We start from the raw sequence: 16,196 nt of genomic DNA on the forward strand, positions 1-16,196 counted from the left end.
TAAATGTATTATTATTATTTAAAAGCAAATGACAGCAACTTTATGTTGGCTGCTCTTAGAAACTTTAAGAGAGCGTAACTTTAATCTCCCTGTCCTGAGATTTGGGTTCTGGTTTTGAATTTAGAATGGTTTGATTTAGAATTAAATGCTTAAAGTAAAATCCAGTATGGCGTCATAATAGGTCCAGCAGGGGGAACTATTATTCCATCAAAGGTTCCAATTACACGAAGACAAAACAAGTAGTAAATTTATTTAAAATATATACAATTTAAACAATAAAGTGCTGTATAAAGTACAATAGGATTAAATTGTGATGAAGTTAAATAAAATTTGCATTTTGTGTTCACGTACAATTAGTGCCGTTTCATTTAAATAAGACCCACATTCTAAGATCATTTATTTATTTATTTATTTATTTATATTATTGTTTTTAGTTAATTTTATGTATTTTTTACACTACACTACAACATTTTACAACAATATTTTAGCTTATATGTGTACAATGAATATGAATAGCGCAGAAATAAGTTAAATAATGCACATATTAAATAAATACACACAGCATTATATGCATATAATGTTTGGTTGGGGCACTATTTTTGACTAAACAATATTCTGATAATTTAAATAATTAAAAAAAAATAATGTCACATTATTATAGAAGCCCATTTCAGCCACATAAGAAGAAAAAAACATCTAAGTTACACTTATGGCATAAGTCAAACTTTGCATATGCTAAGTTATAATTAACTTAAAAATACCCTAAAAGTGTGATAAACAAACCAGTCTTCAGAAGAGTGTCCGCTTTTAGGGCGTGTCTTCTCGGGCCTGCGCGATGACGTCACCTGCGTGATGACGTCGCTGGCTTTCACGGGGTTGTTTTGGAGGAAGTTAAAGCAGATCCCGAAACAGAAAGAGAAAAAAAAGACCCGTCATTTAACGGGGGCAATAATAACGGTTACAGCATCCGTTTTGGAATCCCCGATTCCGGATTAGTTCACTTACACACTAGCCTAAGCGATTCCGCTGGCGACGGGGGCTGAAGTTATTGTTTGTTTTCTTCAGAAACATCAGGCTTGTGTAAGGGCACGATAGCAGTTTAGCTCTCAGGCTACACCACAGCACTAATACAGACTGATATTTGCTAGATCTCCAGCTTTATAAACCAGGTGAGTAGTAAAATCAATAAGTAAATGTTCAATCCAGAGACTGGTCGTGGATGTGTTAAGAGAGATGGTGTAGTTGACATGGAAGCTAACTGACGTTAGCAAACGAGCTCATTTGTTATGCTGTTAAAGGACATGGAGATGATTTAATAGTCGTTTATCTGTGTATAAGCTTCCTTCCTGGTTAAAATCAGTCATTTACACGCTTTGATGTTGATCTGTCCCTATTCAGGCCCTGAATAATCAGGTGTTTCTAATTACCCTGACAGTCGCGCTGGATTGTGTCGATTTGCAGTTAATTTAAAACGCATCACTTTTTCTCAGATCGTTGTCTTGAGCTAGTACACATAAGACATTTTTATTAAATGCCTCTAACACAATAACAATTGATCAGATATGGATTTTACAGCGCTGTCCTGCTTTTATATGAAAACAGATGATTGCACAACCAGCAGCCGCATCAAATACATTCACTTTTCTGCTTGTATGTTTACAGCACACCGAAACAGGTGTGGAGTATTGCGAAACAAGCCGTTTTAAATAAACAACCATTTACTATAAGGCTAAAGCCTCTATTACACTATAACTCCTTTATAGTTAAAAAGCAGCGTCAATACATAAGACGCGCATGATGTCAGTACGAGTACGCACTTAATTATTTGTTGCGGTGTGCTGTTGAAATAAATGGATGGCATTCTGCTGTTCTCATGCATGCTAAAGGAAAGTGCTCTACCATGTGATCCGACTTTACCGAGTGTCATGGGTTCCAGATTAAATATGGAGTCGTAAAACTGTTTGCAGTCGTGGGCTGTGTCCTTAAAATCTAGCGAGCTATCTATCTAAACAGTTCAGAATAGTCTACTACTCGTACTATACAGTATATGCAGTACAGAGGTTACACATTATACACATTATGGTTTTACAAAGAAGTCAAACCAAGGAGCTTCTGTTGGTCGTTATGGCAACTTTGCATGACCTTGTGAACCATACAAAATCTGCATATAGGAAACTTCCCAATTACATTAGTCTTATTAAAATGACTGGATTTAACTAGGGTAAATGTAACCACACTGCACTGTAAATGTCATTTACACTGTTTTGCAAATGTTTTGCCCTTTTGTTTTTTTGGCCACTTTGTACTTTATAATTTTTTCGCAGTTGCTGTTAATATATCATAGGAACATCAGGGTTGTGCTGACATTATGGATGTACAGTAGTATATCTGAGAATGTATTTATACAAGATAAAGCTGCAGCCACATTTACTGTAACAACTTTACAATTTTCAGTAGAAATCCAGGAATTTCACGTGAGGTCTAAAGATTGACGGGTTGACAAACAGAAAGCGGCTTGGTTTACAAAAAAATCTGGTTACATCTGTTTTAATTTCTACTTGCTGAATTAAACAAATAAAATAAATATTAAATAAATTAAATAATAATTAAATAAATAAACTGAATTAATCAGATTGAGCAGCATGTTGAAAATAGGCTGTGAGGAATAGACTTGCAGTTTTAAAATGCCGTGCACTGTATGCACTGTAAGGTCGAAGATCGTGTCCTTTTCATAACTCACAACTTTTAAAACAGTTTTATGGATTTTTGGATTTCTTTTCACAGAGACATTTCATCAACTCAGCAGTCGGTATGTTATAGTACACTCAATAGCACTACACTGTATTAAAACGCACTGTACTCATCTTCACAGCCTCGTTTTCACTCATGTCAAAATGTAAATATGGCACTACCCTGACTAAGGTCTGTGGGAAGTTGTGGTGATGATGAAGCATCCTATTATCTAACATTTTGTGTTGCTTAATACATTCTGTGTCACATAATGTTTTTGAAAACAGTAGGCAATACAACATTATGTGAGCTAGAATTCATTTTGGGCATCCAAGTCATGTTCCTATAAAAACATGCCTTTGATCCCAAAATATGCAGCCTGGGTATGCAGGCAGCTTGTTAGGTTTTGAGACAGAGCCAAACTGTCATGAAGATGAACCATAAAGAGGCTTAAAGACTTTATAGTGATTTTATGTGTCATATGGGCTGGTCAGGGTACACGTGAGATTACTTCATCAGCAGTTTTTCAATATCCTGGTTATTTTCAGGGGTGTGCCTTTCTTTCCACGTAGTTCTTTAGTTTATAGGCAATTACATCTTTTCTTAGCAGCTGTGTAGTATTACAGAAATAATGTGATATACTACAATGTCTTTTAAGAGACAGCAAGTGTTCCAGGTAGGTGACTTTGAGTTATGGTGTTTGTGTGGAGGAGCTCTTCAGTCCACTTGTGGATTCTACTGAACCATGATGAGGGTTTTCTTACAGCAGCTTTTTAGTATTTACTGATGCTTGAAGTTTAACACTATATTTATTGTTCAGAATTTTTTTTTTTTAGTAATTGTAAGTAAATGTAAGACTTTTTTAAAAGAAAATCAAGCAATTGTTTCTTTCCCGAGGGACATTTCATGGTGCCTTGCTTATTTGGAGCCTGAATATATTTGTCAGTGAACATAAGCTAAGCTTTCATGTAGGATCAGCATAGTAATAAAAAATGTCTGTTGGATTTTGATAGCGATGCTAATTTTGGTGTAGAAAGAAGCATTTTGCAAGGTTTGAACGGGATATGGCGAAAAAGAGTTATTTCTCTCAACTTCTGCATATTAAGTGAAAAAATTATTATCTTAATGAAAGCTAACAATATCTGCTGTTTTTTAACATGCATCATAGACCTGCACACGGTAGCGCTATATTTAATTTTTGACAGTAATGAAAAAACTAGGCTGTGAGAAAAAAGTACAGTGCGTTCAGTTGATTGTACTGTTGTTTAGCAACATGCCGATTGTTCAGCTAACAAAACTGACATGACATGGAAAGCCTTGATTTCCACAGACATGCTAAAAACTGTCCTACTGTTCTGAGTTTCAAAATGTAACCCAATAGCCCAACCTTGCATAATATGAAGATGAGCAGTTAAAAGTTACTAATAGGTCTGTAAGTTTCACCACTTGAACATATGATCATATGCCATGTCAGTGGTATTACAAGTGGTTAATGTTAAACATTGAATGTTTTTAAACATTGAAACAGCACTTTTTTTATTAAGAAAAAATTATATAGAATTTTAATATGGTTAATACAGTTTAATATGGTTATCGCACATAATACGGATTAATTATGACTTCATTAAATAAGTTGTAGTCATCATAATTTATGATCACTGCATGCTCTGCCATTTAAATGTTGTGTATTGGCACTACAATATATTATGTGACCTGAGACTTCCTGAAGTGTTTAGCAGTGATCCATGCCCTCACTTTCCAGGCCTGGATAAACAGCAGTACCTCAGACGATGGACCTGTATTGATTAAAAGATGGAGAAGCATTTAGTGAATGGCGTGTTCAAGCCTTTCACTTAAAAAGGGAAGTCTGTGTGTTTAACAGTAGACGGTCAACAGTACATGTTGTCTGTAAGAGAGCGTTTCTCGTGACTTTGGTAGTTAGAGTGCACATGACCTGTTTTAGAGTGCAAGCAGAATCATGTGTTTTGTCATTGAATCAAAAAAGGCTTTAATAACACACTTAGAGTGTGTTAATTCAATCAAATTGGTGCTTTTAGCTATAGTAGTCAGCTTACTACATGCTCCAAGGTTCCTGTCCTGTTTGCATGTCCTTAAAAAAGGCCTGTTTGAGCACAACCAGTTTTGGCTTTCACTTCCTTTTTAATTCATACAAGTTGTGCTGTTTTAATCTTGGCTTCATGCTCTGTGCTTTCTCCTCCCCAGCTGTGACACTATGACATCAAGGAAGAAAGTTCTTCTGAAGGTCATCATTCTTGGAGACTCTGGGTGAGTTTCCACATTCAGTGCCCTTGTAATAATGTCGGGCCTACTGCCACTTCCATTTAGCTTTTAAAGGGATTGTTCACCCAAAAATGATGTTCCAAACCTGTATGAGTCTCTTTCTTCCATTGAACACAAAAGAAGATATTTTGAAGAATATGGGTAACCAAGCAGTTGACGGTAGCCAGTGGCTTCAGTGGTATTTTTATTTTTTAGTTTTCCATGAAATGGAAGTCAGTGGCTGAGCAAATGAAGACAGTTTTGTAATTTGTGGGTGAAGTATGCCTTTAATTGTGAAATTTTAGAGACTTCTGTTAAACAGTAGTATAGTGTTAATCGATTAAAGGTTTGCATAGATTTGAACTCAGTGCAATGTTTCTTGCAGTGCTGTATTCAGCAGCGAAGCTACTAAATATAAAGTGCCATGAGAAAAGCGCTTGTAAATTTGAGTTGTGAAGCTTGAGTTGTGAAGTTTTGTGCTTAAAGGCTACATCAAAATATTAAAAAGTAAACAAACAAAACATCTTTGTTGCATCAATTTTGTTACTGACAAACATACAGCGTGATCTGTGTAGTCTGATTCACAAACATACGAGTCAGTTATTTTTTACTAGTTTGAATCTGTCTAACAAATTGCTCGCTGAATCAGAACAAACATGTGACACACTCCATTTTTGGATGTTTATATGTCAAAAAAATAAAGATGTACTTTCACAAAGTTTTATTGTAATAAATGTAAAATATTTAGGGTAAGATATTTCAAATGGTTTTGAGAGAAGTCTCTTATACTCAATAAGGCTGGATTTATTTGATCAGAAATACAAGCTGTCCAAAAAATAATAATAAAAATTACACTATACCAATGCATTGTTTGACTGACAGTATAAACTTATGTTTAGATGATTCATGACACACTGGGCATTCATCTGTTGTGTCATGTCAACCACCCAAATACAAAACCTCCTAAAAGCCTTTCATTTCCCCATGATCTCGTATGAGCTTTCCAGATGGGAAAGTTTGTGGGTGGGATATGTTTCAGTTTCATAAAGGGAATGTAAATTTTGTCATGGCCTGCATTATTAATGTTCGTAGAGCGTTTCATTTGGTGTGACTCATAGTTCTGCACAGTCACAAATAGATGTGTTGGTTCTCCAGTTTTGTTTTGTTTTTTCCTGCCAGGTGTGGGTATAGATATTGTTTTTTCTCAACAGGGTTGGGAAGACATCTCTGATGAACCAGTATGTGAATAAGAAGTTCAGTAATCAGTACAAAGCTACTATAGGAGCAGATTTCCTGACAAAAGAAGTGATGGTTGATGACCGACTTGTCACAATGCAGGTAGAGATCACAGGTTATTTTTCTAAAAGCATTTGAAAAACAAAAAAAATTAAAGCATCTGAAGCATTTTTTCCCCACACCAATGCATGTCATCTCATTACAGGAACACAAAAATAATAACAGTGTCACTTGCATGCTGTATAAATCTGTATGTCTGTTTTTAAATGTTTTATAATGCAGCCTGACAGAATGTCCATATATGAAAGAAGCTTTATGTGAGTGTTCTGTGTTGTTTCATTCAGATATGGGACACAGCAGGTCAAGAGCGGTTCCAGTCTCTGGGTGTGGCTTTCTACCGCGGTGCCGACTGCTGTGTGCTGGTGTTCGACGTCACTGCCCCTAACACCTTCAAGACACTGGACAGCTGGAGGGACGAGTTTCTCATCCAGGCCAGCCCGCGCGACCCAGAGAACTTCCCCTTTGTGGTGCTGGGCAACAAAATCGATCTGGAGAATAGGCAGGTGGGTGCAATGATTTCTGTCATAAGGGTACATTGAGATTGACGTTTTATACTGTCATTTTAGCATGTTGGTCGCACCGCATGACTTTAATTTGATTGATAAATATTTTAAAGAATTAAAGCCATTTTGTAATTTTCTGTACGGTAAATAGAAATAAAAGATTATGACAAGCTACTTAAAGGGATAGTTCACCCAAAAAAGAAAATTCTGTCATTAATTACTCAGCCTCATGTCAATCCAAAACTGTAAGAGCTCCGTTCATCTTCGGAACACAAATTAAGATATTTTTGGTGCATTTGAGAGTTCTCTGACCCTCCCATAGACAGTAATGTAAGTAACACGATCAACATCCAGAAACGCAACAAGGACATCAGTAAAATAATCCATGTGACATCAGGGGTTTAACCATAATTTTATGAAGCTATGAGAATACTTTCTGCACGCCAAGTAAACAAAAATAACAATTTTAGTTAACAATTCGTCTGTTCTGAGTCAGCTGCACCATGCAGATACATTGTTTTCGTTCAGATCAAAGCGTAAATGATGTAATCAGTGTATCCGTGTGGCGCAGCTGACTCAGAATAGCATGGGTTGTTTAGGATCAGTGGATACTCTCCAAAATGGCGCTAGGGTGACACGGAGGAGACGAATTGTTGAATAAAATCGCTATTTTTGTTTTCTTTGCATAAAAAAATTCTCGTAGCTTCGTAAAATTAGGGGTTAAATCCCTGATGTCACATGGATTATTTTACTGATGTCCTTGCTGCGTTTCTGGACGTTGATCGTGTTACTTACATTGCTGTCTATGGGAGGGTCAGAGAACTCTCAGTATGCACCAAAAATATCTTAATTTGTGTTCCGAAGATGAACGGAGGTCGAACGGGTTTAGAACAACATGATGGTGAGTAATTAATGACAGAATTTTCCTTTTTGGGTGAACTATCCCTTTAATGTTTTTTTTTTTTTTTTTTTTTTTTAAATGGGGACCTTTCTTCTTCATTTTACCAGTAAATACAAAAATGCACTGTAAAAAAAAAAAAAAAAAAAAAAAGGTCTGTTCACACAGGCAACGATGTTACATCTTTTTACCGGTAAAGTACCATTCACACATAAGTTTCAAAATACTGGTAAAGTCTGTGACATCATTAACCAGAAATGACCTCTTAACGGCTGTATCTCTGTTGTGTTGTGTTCTCAGTGTTTTTGTTGATGTTTTCATTTTTGTGTCAAACATTCACATTTATACAGCTGCTTTTGGCCCAGAGACATCATATTAGATAACTTCAAAATGACCTACACAGTGTATGGAGTAAATGCGTCATCTGCGTCAGAATGTTGTGATTGGCCCAGAGTAGACATCTCATTTCCGCGTGTTCTGAACTTGTATGTTCATACCAGTAATCTCGTTCTGCGTTCACTCAGACCACATTACTGGTAACTTACTGGTAATGTTACAACTTCTCATACCAGAAAGATATATTGCCGGAAAGAATTTACCGGTATTTTTGAAAAGATCCTGTTCACACTTGATCTCTTAATGGTAATTTACCGGTAATTTACCAGTAGATTGTATGTGTGAAAGAAGCTGTTGTGAGTATGAATTGCATTTTAAGTGCATTTGAGAATAAGCTAATAGATTGTAAAAAGAAAAAAAAAGTTATGTCATTGACTCATGAAGTGTGTACGGAATAGATTTCAAGATCATGTCACATTCTAAGAGGCCAAGGGAGCTAATTTAGGACCAGCTGCACCCTCTCCATACACATGTAAAGTGTGTAAACGTCTGAACTTTCAGTGAATGACACCTCAAATAACTCGTGGAGAAGACTTATGATTTTTCATCTAGCATACATAAAAAAACAAAAGTTTATGATGACTGAAAATTAGTCTCTTATGCTCACCTAGGCTACATTTATTTGATCTAAAATATGATAAAATCAGTTAATATTGTGAAACATTATTACAAGTATTGTAAATGAAGTGTTTTTTTTTTTTTTTCAAAAGATAATTTATTCCTGTGATTGCAAAGCCGTTGCTTCTGAAAATGATGCACATGATGTTTCAGAAATAATTCTTATATGCTGATTTAGTCCTCATCTTTTCATGGAAACTGTGATGCTTTATTCCCCAGGATTCTTTAATGAAAGTTCAAAAGAACAGCATTTATTTGAAAAACTTTTGATCCATTTAATACATTCGTACTGCCCTAAACTTTGAAACGATTGTGTACATTGAAGGACCTGAACCATATCGCCTAGTGTCACGGTGGAGACTTTTGCGAACACACTTTTTCTCGTGTTGAATATAATCATGCACCTATGACCGTAATCACAGTCTCTGTGAATTTCACATTTTGCTTCTTTATACATTTACACCCTCAGGTAACAACCAAGCGGGCACAGGCTTGGTGTCAGAGTAAGAACAACATCCCGTATTTTGAGACCAGTGCAAAGGAGGCCATCAACGTAGAGCAGGCTTTCCAGACCATCGCACGCAATGCACTCAAACAGGTGTGTTTGTTGAAATTTGTGTTGCGTTAGGTGTGAAAAGTGATGAAGCCCAAAGTATGCTTACGAACAGTCCACTAGATGCAAATTTCATCATTAGCATTGTATGCACATAGTTAAGAATTTTCTAATTGCACATTAAGATGAAACCGAACAACAGCAAACTACTGTAGATGGTAACATCCAAACATTGTGTAACTAGGTAAAGAGATACAAGCTGTAGTTTGAACAGGTACAAGTACGATTTTTAACTGTGTTAAATAGAATCCTGTTTCTGCCGTGGAATGAAAAATAAAAAAGGTAATTGTGAATATTTATCTCACAAATTCATTTTTTCCTTGCAATTCTGAGTCCTTTTCTTGTAATTCTGTTTTTCTTTTAATCTGAATTCTGAGTTTACATTTCACGACTTGCCTTACAATTATTTTTTTTCTCACAGTTGCAAGTTTACATCTTGAAAATGTAAATTTTTTGCAATAGTTTTTTTTTTTTCTGCCATGGAATAAAAAATAGAAAAGATAATTGAATTTTTATCTCACATTTTTTCACGTAATTGCGAGAATTCTGAGCTTCTATCATGCAATTCTTTTTCCTCTGAATTCTGAGTTCATATCTCACAATTATGTTTATTCTGAGAAACAGAATCGGAGACAAGGATGAACCTTTCTAGTTCACATGTCGAGTGCCTATGTTTTGTGCCTGTGTTTACATCAAAACTAAAGTACAGTATACTTATCTGTACCCATTTTTTTATTTTGTAGGAAACTGAAGTGGAGTTATACAACGAGTTCCCGGAGCCAATTAAACTAGACCGGAACGATAGAGCCAAGCCATCAGCAGAGGCTTGCAGCTGCTGAGGACCTCCAGGGGGCGCAATGTTCCACCCTCAGCCTCTCTGGCCTTGTCTCTGCCTCACTCCCTCTCTCTCTTGCGTTCTTTCTTTCACCCCTGTTGTCCTTTATCTCCTTCCCTCCCCTTTACTCAATATAATCGCTGGCCTTTGTAGACGAGCAGAATTCCTCTCATTCAGTATCCTACACAGTTCTCATCCACAGCCTTAGACACAAACACACACCCACATATGCTCAAGAGGCTCAATCTGACACCTGTTTTCGTACACGAATCCCGACACCTCGCACCGGTTCCTCAGAACTGATGCCTTGCCCACGTAAAAAGTCCTACTGAAACTCTTCACAACACTTGAATGGCTCTTGAGACTTTTTTTATGATCCAGTCCCGCAGTGCAACTGGAATACGTTTGACGTGAACGCTGAAAGATGGGGGGGAGGGGTTGGTACCATAACTATCCGCCATGTTCAACTGCTTAATCAATGTGCTTGAATTAAAATGCCGGCCTGGCGTAAAGCATGCTACATTTGCATCTTAAAGTCGTGAACCTGAAAACGCTCCTCAGTTTGTGAAGTCCTGAAGCACTGGAGGTCTAACACTGCCCCCGCTGTTACATCTGAGAACTGCAGTCGATTAATCCAGTGTACGCCCAATCGCTGTCCTCAAAATGGAACAGGAAAATATGAATAGCAAACCATGCGATGGGAAATTTAGATATTCCATCTAAATTATCTACTATTCATACTATTATGACAATTAGTATTTCTATGTATTTTTTTTTTATCATCAATCCTCATGTCAGCAGCATGACCGAATCACCGCGAGTCTGCCATGAACAAGCAGTGGCGTAGACGATCTCTTTTATTTTTTCTTTCTTTCATATATTGCTCGGACTCTACCAGTAGCTCAGGATGGTAGAGACTTCAAGTGCTCTGTATCACTCAGATCTTTTCCTGTCTGTTTGTTCATTATTATTGTAATTATTATTATATGTGATGCATTATATTCAAATAAACACAACTAGACGACATTAGGGGAAAACTGAATTGTTCATGACATTTAATAAAACAAAATGCACAGCATATACATTGTTCAAGTTAAATGTATTTCAAAGGAATCAAGTTGTTGAATAAAACTGGTATTTTGTGTGTTTGCTGTACATTGTTATTAAGAAGTGAATTGGAACTATTTGAAATGAACAAATGAAATGTGTCTACACACAAGTTACGTGAGCGTTTATTTTCATTATATAACATCATCAAAAAGGAACAATACATACTACTACACACTGAATACTTGGCAAACGGGCTGTTAACTTTCTTAAAGAAATTCCCAAAACTACTCACCCTCAGGCCATCCAAGATGCAGATGAGTTTGTTTTTCAGATTTGGAAAAATGTAGCATTACATTACTTGCTCATCAATGGATCCTCTGCAGTGAATGGGTGCCGTGAGAATGAGAGTTCAAACAGGTGATAAAAACATCACAATAATCCACAAGTACAGTAATCCACATGTCTCCAGCCCATCAAAATCTTCTGAAGTGAAAAACTGCATGTCTGTAATAAAACCAATCAAGATGTTTTTAACTTCAAACCATTGCTGCTAGATAAAATAAAAGTCCTCTATGAATAATACTGCTTTCTCTGGTGAAAGTCATCTTGTCTGAATCAGGAGGGAAATAAGCACAGATCAAGCACTGTTCACAAACAAAAACGGTCCAAATCAGTTCTAAACAATCATACTGATGGATTTTTACATGAGGACAAGTGTTTTTTTTTTTTGTTTTTTTTTTCATTGGAGGAAGCCTCATTACAGCTTTTGGCCAGAAGTGATGGTTTTAAGTTAAAATGTCTCAATAATAGTTCATTTGTTTCTTACAAACACGCAGTTTTTCAATTTACAAGACATTATTTGATTAATTTACTTAAGTTGTGTGGATTATTATGATGTTTTTATTAGGTGTTTAAACACTCATTCTGACGGCACCCATTTACATACACAGGATCCACTGGTGGGCATGTAATGCTAAATTTCGCCAAATCTGTTTTGATGAAGAAACATCATACACTGTACATCTTGGATGGCCTGAGGTGAGAACATTTTCATCAATTTTTCAGTTTTGGGTGAACTACTACTTTAACAAACATTTTTAGGCATGTCAAGGTGCATTTTCAATCTTTTGGCCATTCTGAAGAACACTGTGATTCTGTTTTCAAGTTCTTGGTTTCTTGCTGGAACCCGATCCCAGCAGCCACTGCTGGAGAGGCCCAGCCGGCTTGGTTTGCTTCTCTGCTGCAGACTTTTCTTCGGGTGCTTTAACTGAAGTGTCTTCATCAGGATTCTTCCTCTTAGTGGGCGAGGCAGTTTTCAGCCAGCTCATCATCATTTTACTGCTGGCTGTAGGTTGAACGGTCTAGACAGGGCATAAGGCGGGAGGTCACTATTTAAACTAATCAAGAAGTTCACATTCATATGTCAAAGATTTTAATGAGGGTTTGTGATCTTTAAGATCTTTTCAAATGTCTGTAATCTATACATTTCATTTATTATTGTCCCAGACCCAGAACATAAATCCTAAACTATGAAAATGTATAATAAAAATATGAACACATTACCATCCAAAGGTTTGGGGTAAGTACTTTTTTGTTTTTTTGGTAAAAGAAAAATAATTTCAGCAAGGATGCATTAAATTTATCAAAAGTAACAGTAACGTCATTTATAATGTTAAAAAAAATTTCCATTCCAAATAAATGCAGTTCTTTTCAACTTACTGTTCATCAAAGAATCAAGAAAAGTACAGAGTAAAGGCTGCAGAAAATTCAGCTTTGCAAACACAGAAATAAATTGCATTTAAAAATATATTAAAATGGAAAAAGTCATTTTAAGCCATAATATATATATATATATATATATATATATATATATAATAGAGGATTAATGAATAAACTAGTGTAAGAACAGATTTAAGTGCATTTGTTTTCTAAAAATGACCAAACGTTTCACCTTCTTAACTGTGGGGTCTACAGGCTGAAGACACTCTGGAGAGTTGTTGCGGGAATTGTTGACCAATGAGGAGACGGGGTGAAAAGTTAAGGAGGACTTTGGCTGCAGTAATTTCATTGCTTCCAGTGACTTCACTTCTCCAAAGTCCAACCACCGTCTTACCTCATCCTCTCCGTCCAGCACAGCCGGCATCCTGTTACACAACACATTAACTCAGGTTCATTTGACTCATCACAAAAGTTGTATGACTCTGTGAAAACTTCACGAATCATATTTATGCACTCAACCTGTCATGGATGCCTTGGAGATTTGGAGAGGAGTCTACAGTAATAACGGTGTAAGTATACAAAGTCTCTCCACCACAAGGAGGAGTCCAGGAGTCAAAGAGCCCTGCTATTGTCAGCAGACGCCACCCTGTCCAGTCACTGTCGTCCTGATCACTCTGCAGACAAGAGGAGGAATGAACAGATGAGGAAGACTGGCATAAGTTAACAAATTTACTTCTGACGATTGTCAGACTTGGGCTAACCTCTCCTTGGTCCAAACTTTGGTCACTTTTTGTCTTCTGTGCATTCTGTTGACTAGGCACTTGACCTCCTTGGCTCTGAGGGAAGTAAATGAAGAAAGGCTGTTTCTCTTTCTCCGTTCGCCTCCATTCGTAGAAGCCATCGGCTAGAATGACACAGCGCTGTCCTTTCAGAAGAGGATCCTGTACAATAAGTTTTCAGCAACAAGTCATATGTCTGTCCACAGAAGATATTTGATGTTTAATACATAATAGAGTGCTACAGAGCCTGTCCACTTTTTTCAGATTCAATTTTCTATGTATAATTTTTAAAAATATATATAATGGTTATTGTAAAATATGCATTTAATTAAAAGTAATTTAAAAGCATAGTGAAACATCATCCGCAGTGCTTCATAAGAGTGAGAGGCTGATAAATGTTTTCCTTTTTTTCTCTCTCTGTAGGATGTCTGCAGGATCATGGGTAATTTAGTTTTTCCCCAGTAATTCTGCAATTAAACATCATTATTTAAAAAAAAAAATATGTTGAAATAATGCAGGTCGATGGCATCAATGAAATATATAACATAAGTTCTGTCTTCAGTGGTTTATAAGTTATTGTTAAAAACCAAATACCCTATGGAACAAAAATGAATGAGAATTTTACTTCCTGTTGCACTCTATTATGTTGAGCTGAACTTTGGACCAATGGGATTTCACTGTGGGCGGGGCTACCCATTTCACTGCTCATGTGGAATGAATGAGGGTGTCTTATGTACCTTGTAAGACTTCTTTTCTAGCAGGCTCTCACTGCGACAGTTAGAGGTGTTGTACTGCATCTTACTGGGGTCATTCTCTCTGAACCACGCCGGGACGAGACCCCAGCGCATCGCTGCCAACACACACTCATCTACCGGGGCATCCTATGGAAAGCGCTTCATTAAACAGCTGTTCTTCAGGGACACATGTTGTGCATATATGTTTTGACATACCTTGTTGAAGTGTCTTTTGGACAGCAGTACAGGGCTGAAGGACTGAGGACTCTTGTTATATGATGGCCGGTATTTGTCCTTGTCTCCGTCCTTCCATCGGGGCCTGTGCGGTTGACCCGTCCTGTCTCGATAGCGAGCCGCACGACTGAGCTCATTTGGCACAAGAGTGCAAGCCGTTCTCCCACACATTCTGGCACATGCCAAACCTGCGTGACAGCAACACAAATTAGACAATGCATTTACTTAATGCTTTAAATTAATTATCTTGCTTTGATTTCGCATTTCTTGCTAAAAACAACACAAACACTGGAATTTACATTTATTTGTATTAGTAAACCTTTTTTTTCTATAATAATTATGTTGCATTTTCAATATGGTACATTTACTTATATTTACTAAATTCTTTATTCACAAATGTAAATGGGCACCACCAAAAAAAAATACTTTTACCTATTTTAAAGTTAAAACAGGTCACTTACCTTTAATATTTAAAATTAACCAGAAATAACAAAGCAAAATTACTGTACTTTACGCAAAAGACATGTCTCTTCGATCTCTTTTAGTGGGTTGATTTACAAATCGCAACATTTATGTTATTTGCATAAAGATGCTGATATACAAATCTGTACATTTTCTTTTTTTAATATTCTCATGTTTATCTTAGTATTTCATTTCTCTCTATATATAGTTAGCTTTGGTTGTGTTCACTGCTCAAAATATTGCCGTAAAAACATTTACTTATCGCAACATAAAGCCATCAAAGCACTTTCTAAATGCACTGGTGACGTTCTGCCAATCGGTTCTTTCAAACGGTTTGAAAATGCGATTCAGTGACTCTTTTGCGTCATTACGTAAAACGTCATCGCGCGGTTTCTGACGTTCGAGGAAATCGTCTAATGTCTTGGCTATGAAAGTTCCTTAGTTTTCTTATAATTTTTGGTTGTCAAACAGTTCTCAGTTTATTAGAAATCAGGCATGTGCGAAGACGGTTCTCAGTTGACTCGACAACCGCTCCGACAGTCCACCTCATGAATCGTTCTACCATTTCATCAAGAACCGACACACATGAACGATTCTTTCGCTGAATTGTAGCTTTCGGTCGTTAAAACTTGAGCAACATCACAGTTTCAGCATTTTCCTTGTTTTAACTTCGTTAGAAGCAGCACGCCGTTTAATTTTACCTCAAAACTTCACCTCAAATCTTATTTTTTCAGGTGAAGCGGCTGCACTGCTTCAGTGGTTGCATGCAACGGTTTCTTGCACACCCAGTTTGCGTCTTCATAAACTGACAAACACGATACAGATGCACTAACAGATAATACATACTACGAACATAAAGTCGTCAAGTAAAGGACATTCTCACCAGGGCAACAAGTCCTTATTCTGAGGTAAAAGATGGAAGAGCAGAGCAACGGTTGTACTGTTAACGGAACAAGTGTGTAAACACGAAATTGCGCCCTCTATTAGAACAACCGGTCACAACAATTCAAATCAAAGTTTTGCATACAGAATAGAAAAACGGTGATACA

General features: G+C 36.7%; 2 protein-coding genes across 4 annotated transcripts; one reads left to right on the forward strand and one right to left on the reverse strand.

Moving 5' to 3' along the window:
• The first annotated feature begins 856 nt into the window (after window positions 1-856).
• Window positions 857-11,315, forward strand: LOC109083629 (ras-related protein rab7). The gene is made up of 6 exons (XM_019098402.2): window positions 857-1,169; window positions 4,954-5,016; window positions 6,222-6,348; window positions 6,591-6,809; window positions 9,191-9,319; window positions 10,078-11,315. The coding sequence occupies exons 2-6, from the start codon at window positions 4,964-4,966 to the stop codon at window positions 10,171-10,173; spliced, it is 624 nt and encodes a 207-aa protein (XP_018953947.1). The 5' UTR covers window positions 857-1,169; window positions 4,954-4,963; the 3' UTR covers window positions 10,174-11,315.
• A 64-nt stretch (window positions 11,316-11,379) lies between these two features.
• On the reverse strand, window positions 11,380-16,171 carry LOC109076146 (5-hydroxymethylcytosine binding, ES cell specific). 3 transcript variants are annotated; one of them, XM_019091940.2, is made up of 7 exons: window positions 16,031-16,169; window positions 14,668-14,873; window positions 14,455-14,598; window positions 13,700-13,879; window positions 13,458-13,612; window positions 13,171-13,363; window positions 11,380-12,580 (listed from the first exon to the last, which is right to left on the reverse strand). In XM_019091940.2, exons 2-7 carry the CDS (start codon window positions 14,854-14,856, stop codon window positions 12,380-12,382), a joined length of 1,062 nt encoding a protein of 353 aa, XP_018947485.1. In that variant the 5' UTR covers window positions 14,857-14,873; window positions 16,031-16,169; the 3' UTR covers window positions 11,380-12,379. The 3 variants fall into 3 exon arrangements, with proteins under 3 accessions (XP_018947485.1, XP_018947484.1, XP_042590356.1); XM_019091939.2 differs by having other exon boundaries at window positions 13,458-13,879; window positions 16,031-16,171; XM_042734422.1 differs by lacking the exon at window positions 16,031-16,169 and adding an exon at window positions 15,849-15,994 and having other exon boundaries at window positions 13,458-13,879.
• Window positions 16,172-16,196: the final 25 nt, after the last annotated feature.

This window comes from Cyprinus carpio, chromosome B11, assembly GCF_018340385.1.
Source record: "Cyprinus carpio isolate SPL01 chromosome B11, ASM1834038v1, whole genome shotgun sequence".
Taxonomy (NCBI): domain Eukaryota; kingdom Metazoa; phylum Chordata; class Actinopteri; order Cypriniformes; family Cyprinidae; genus Cyprinus; species Cyprinus carpio.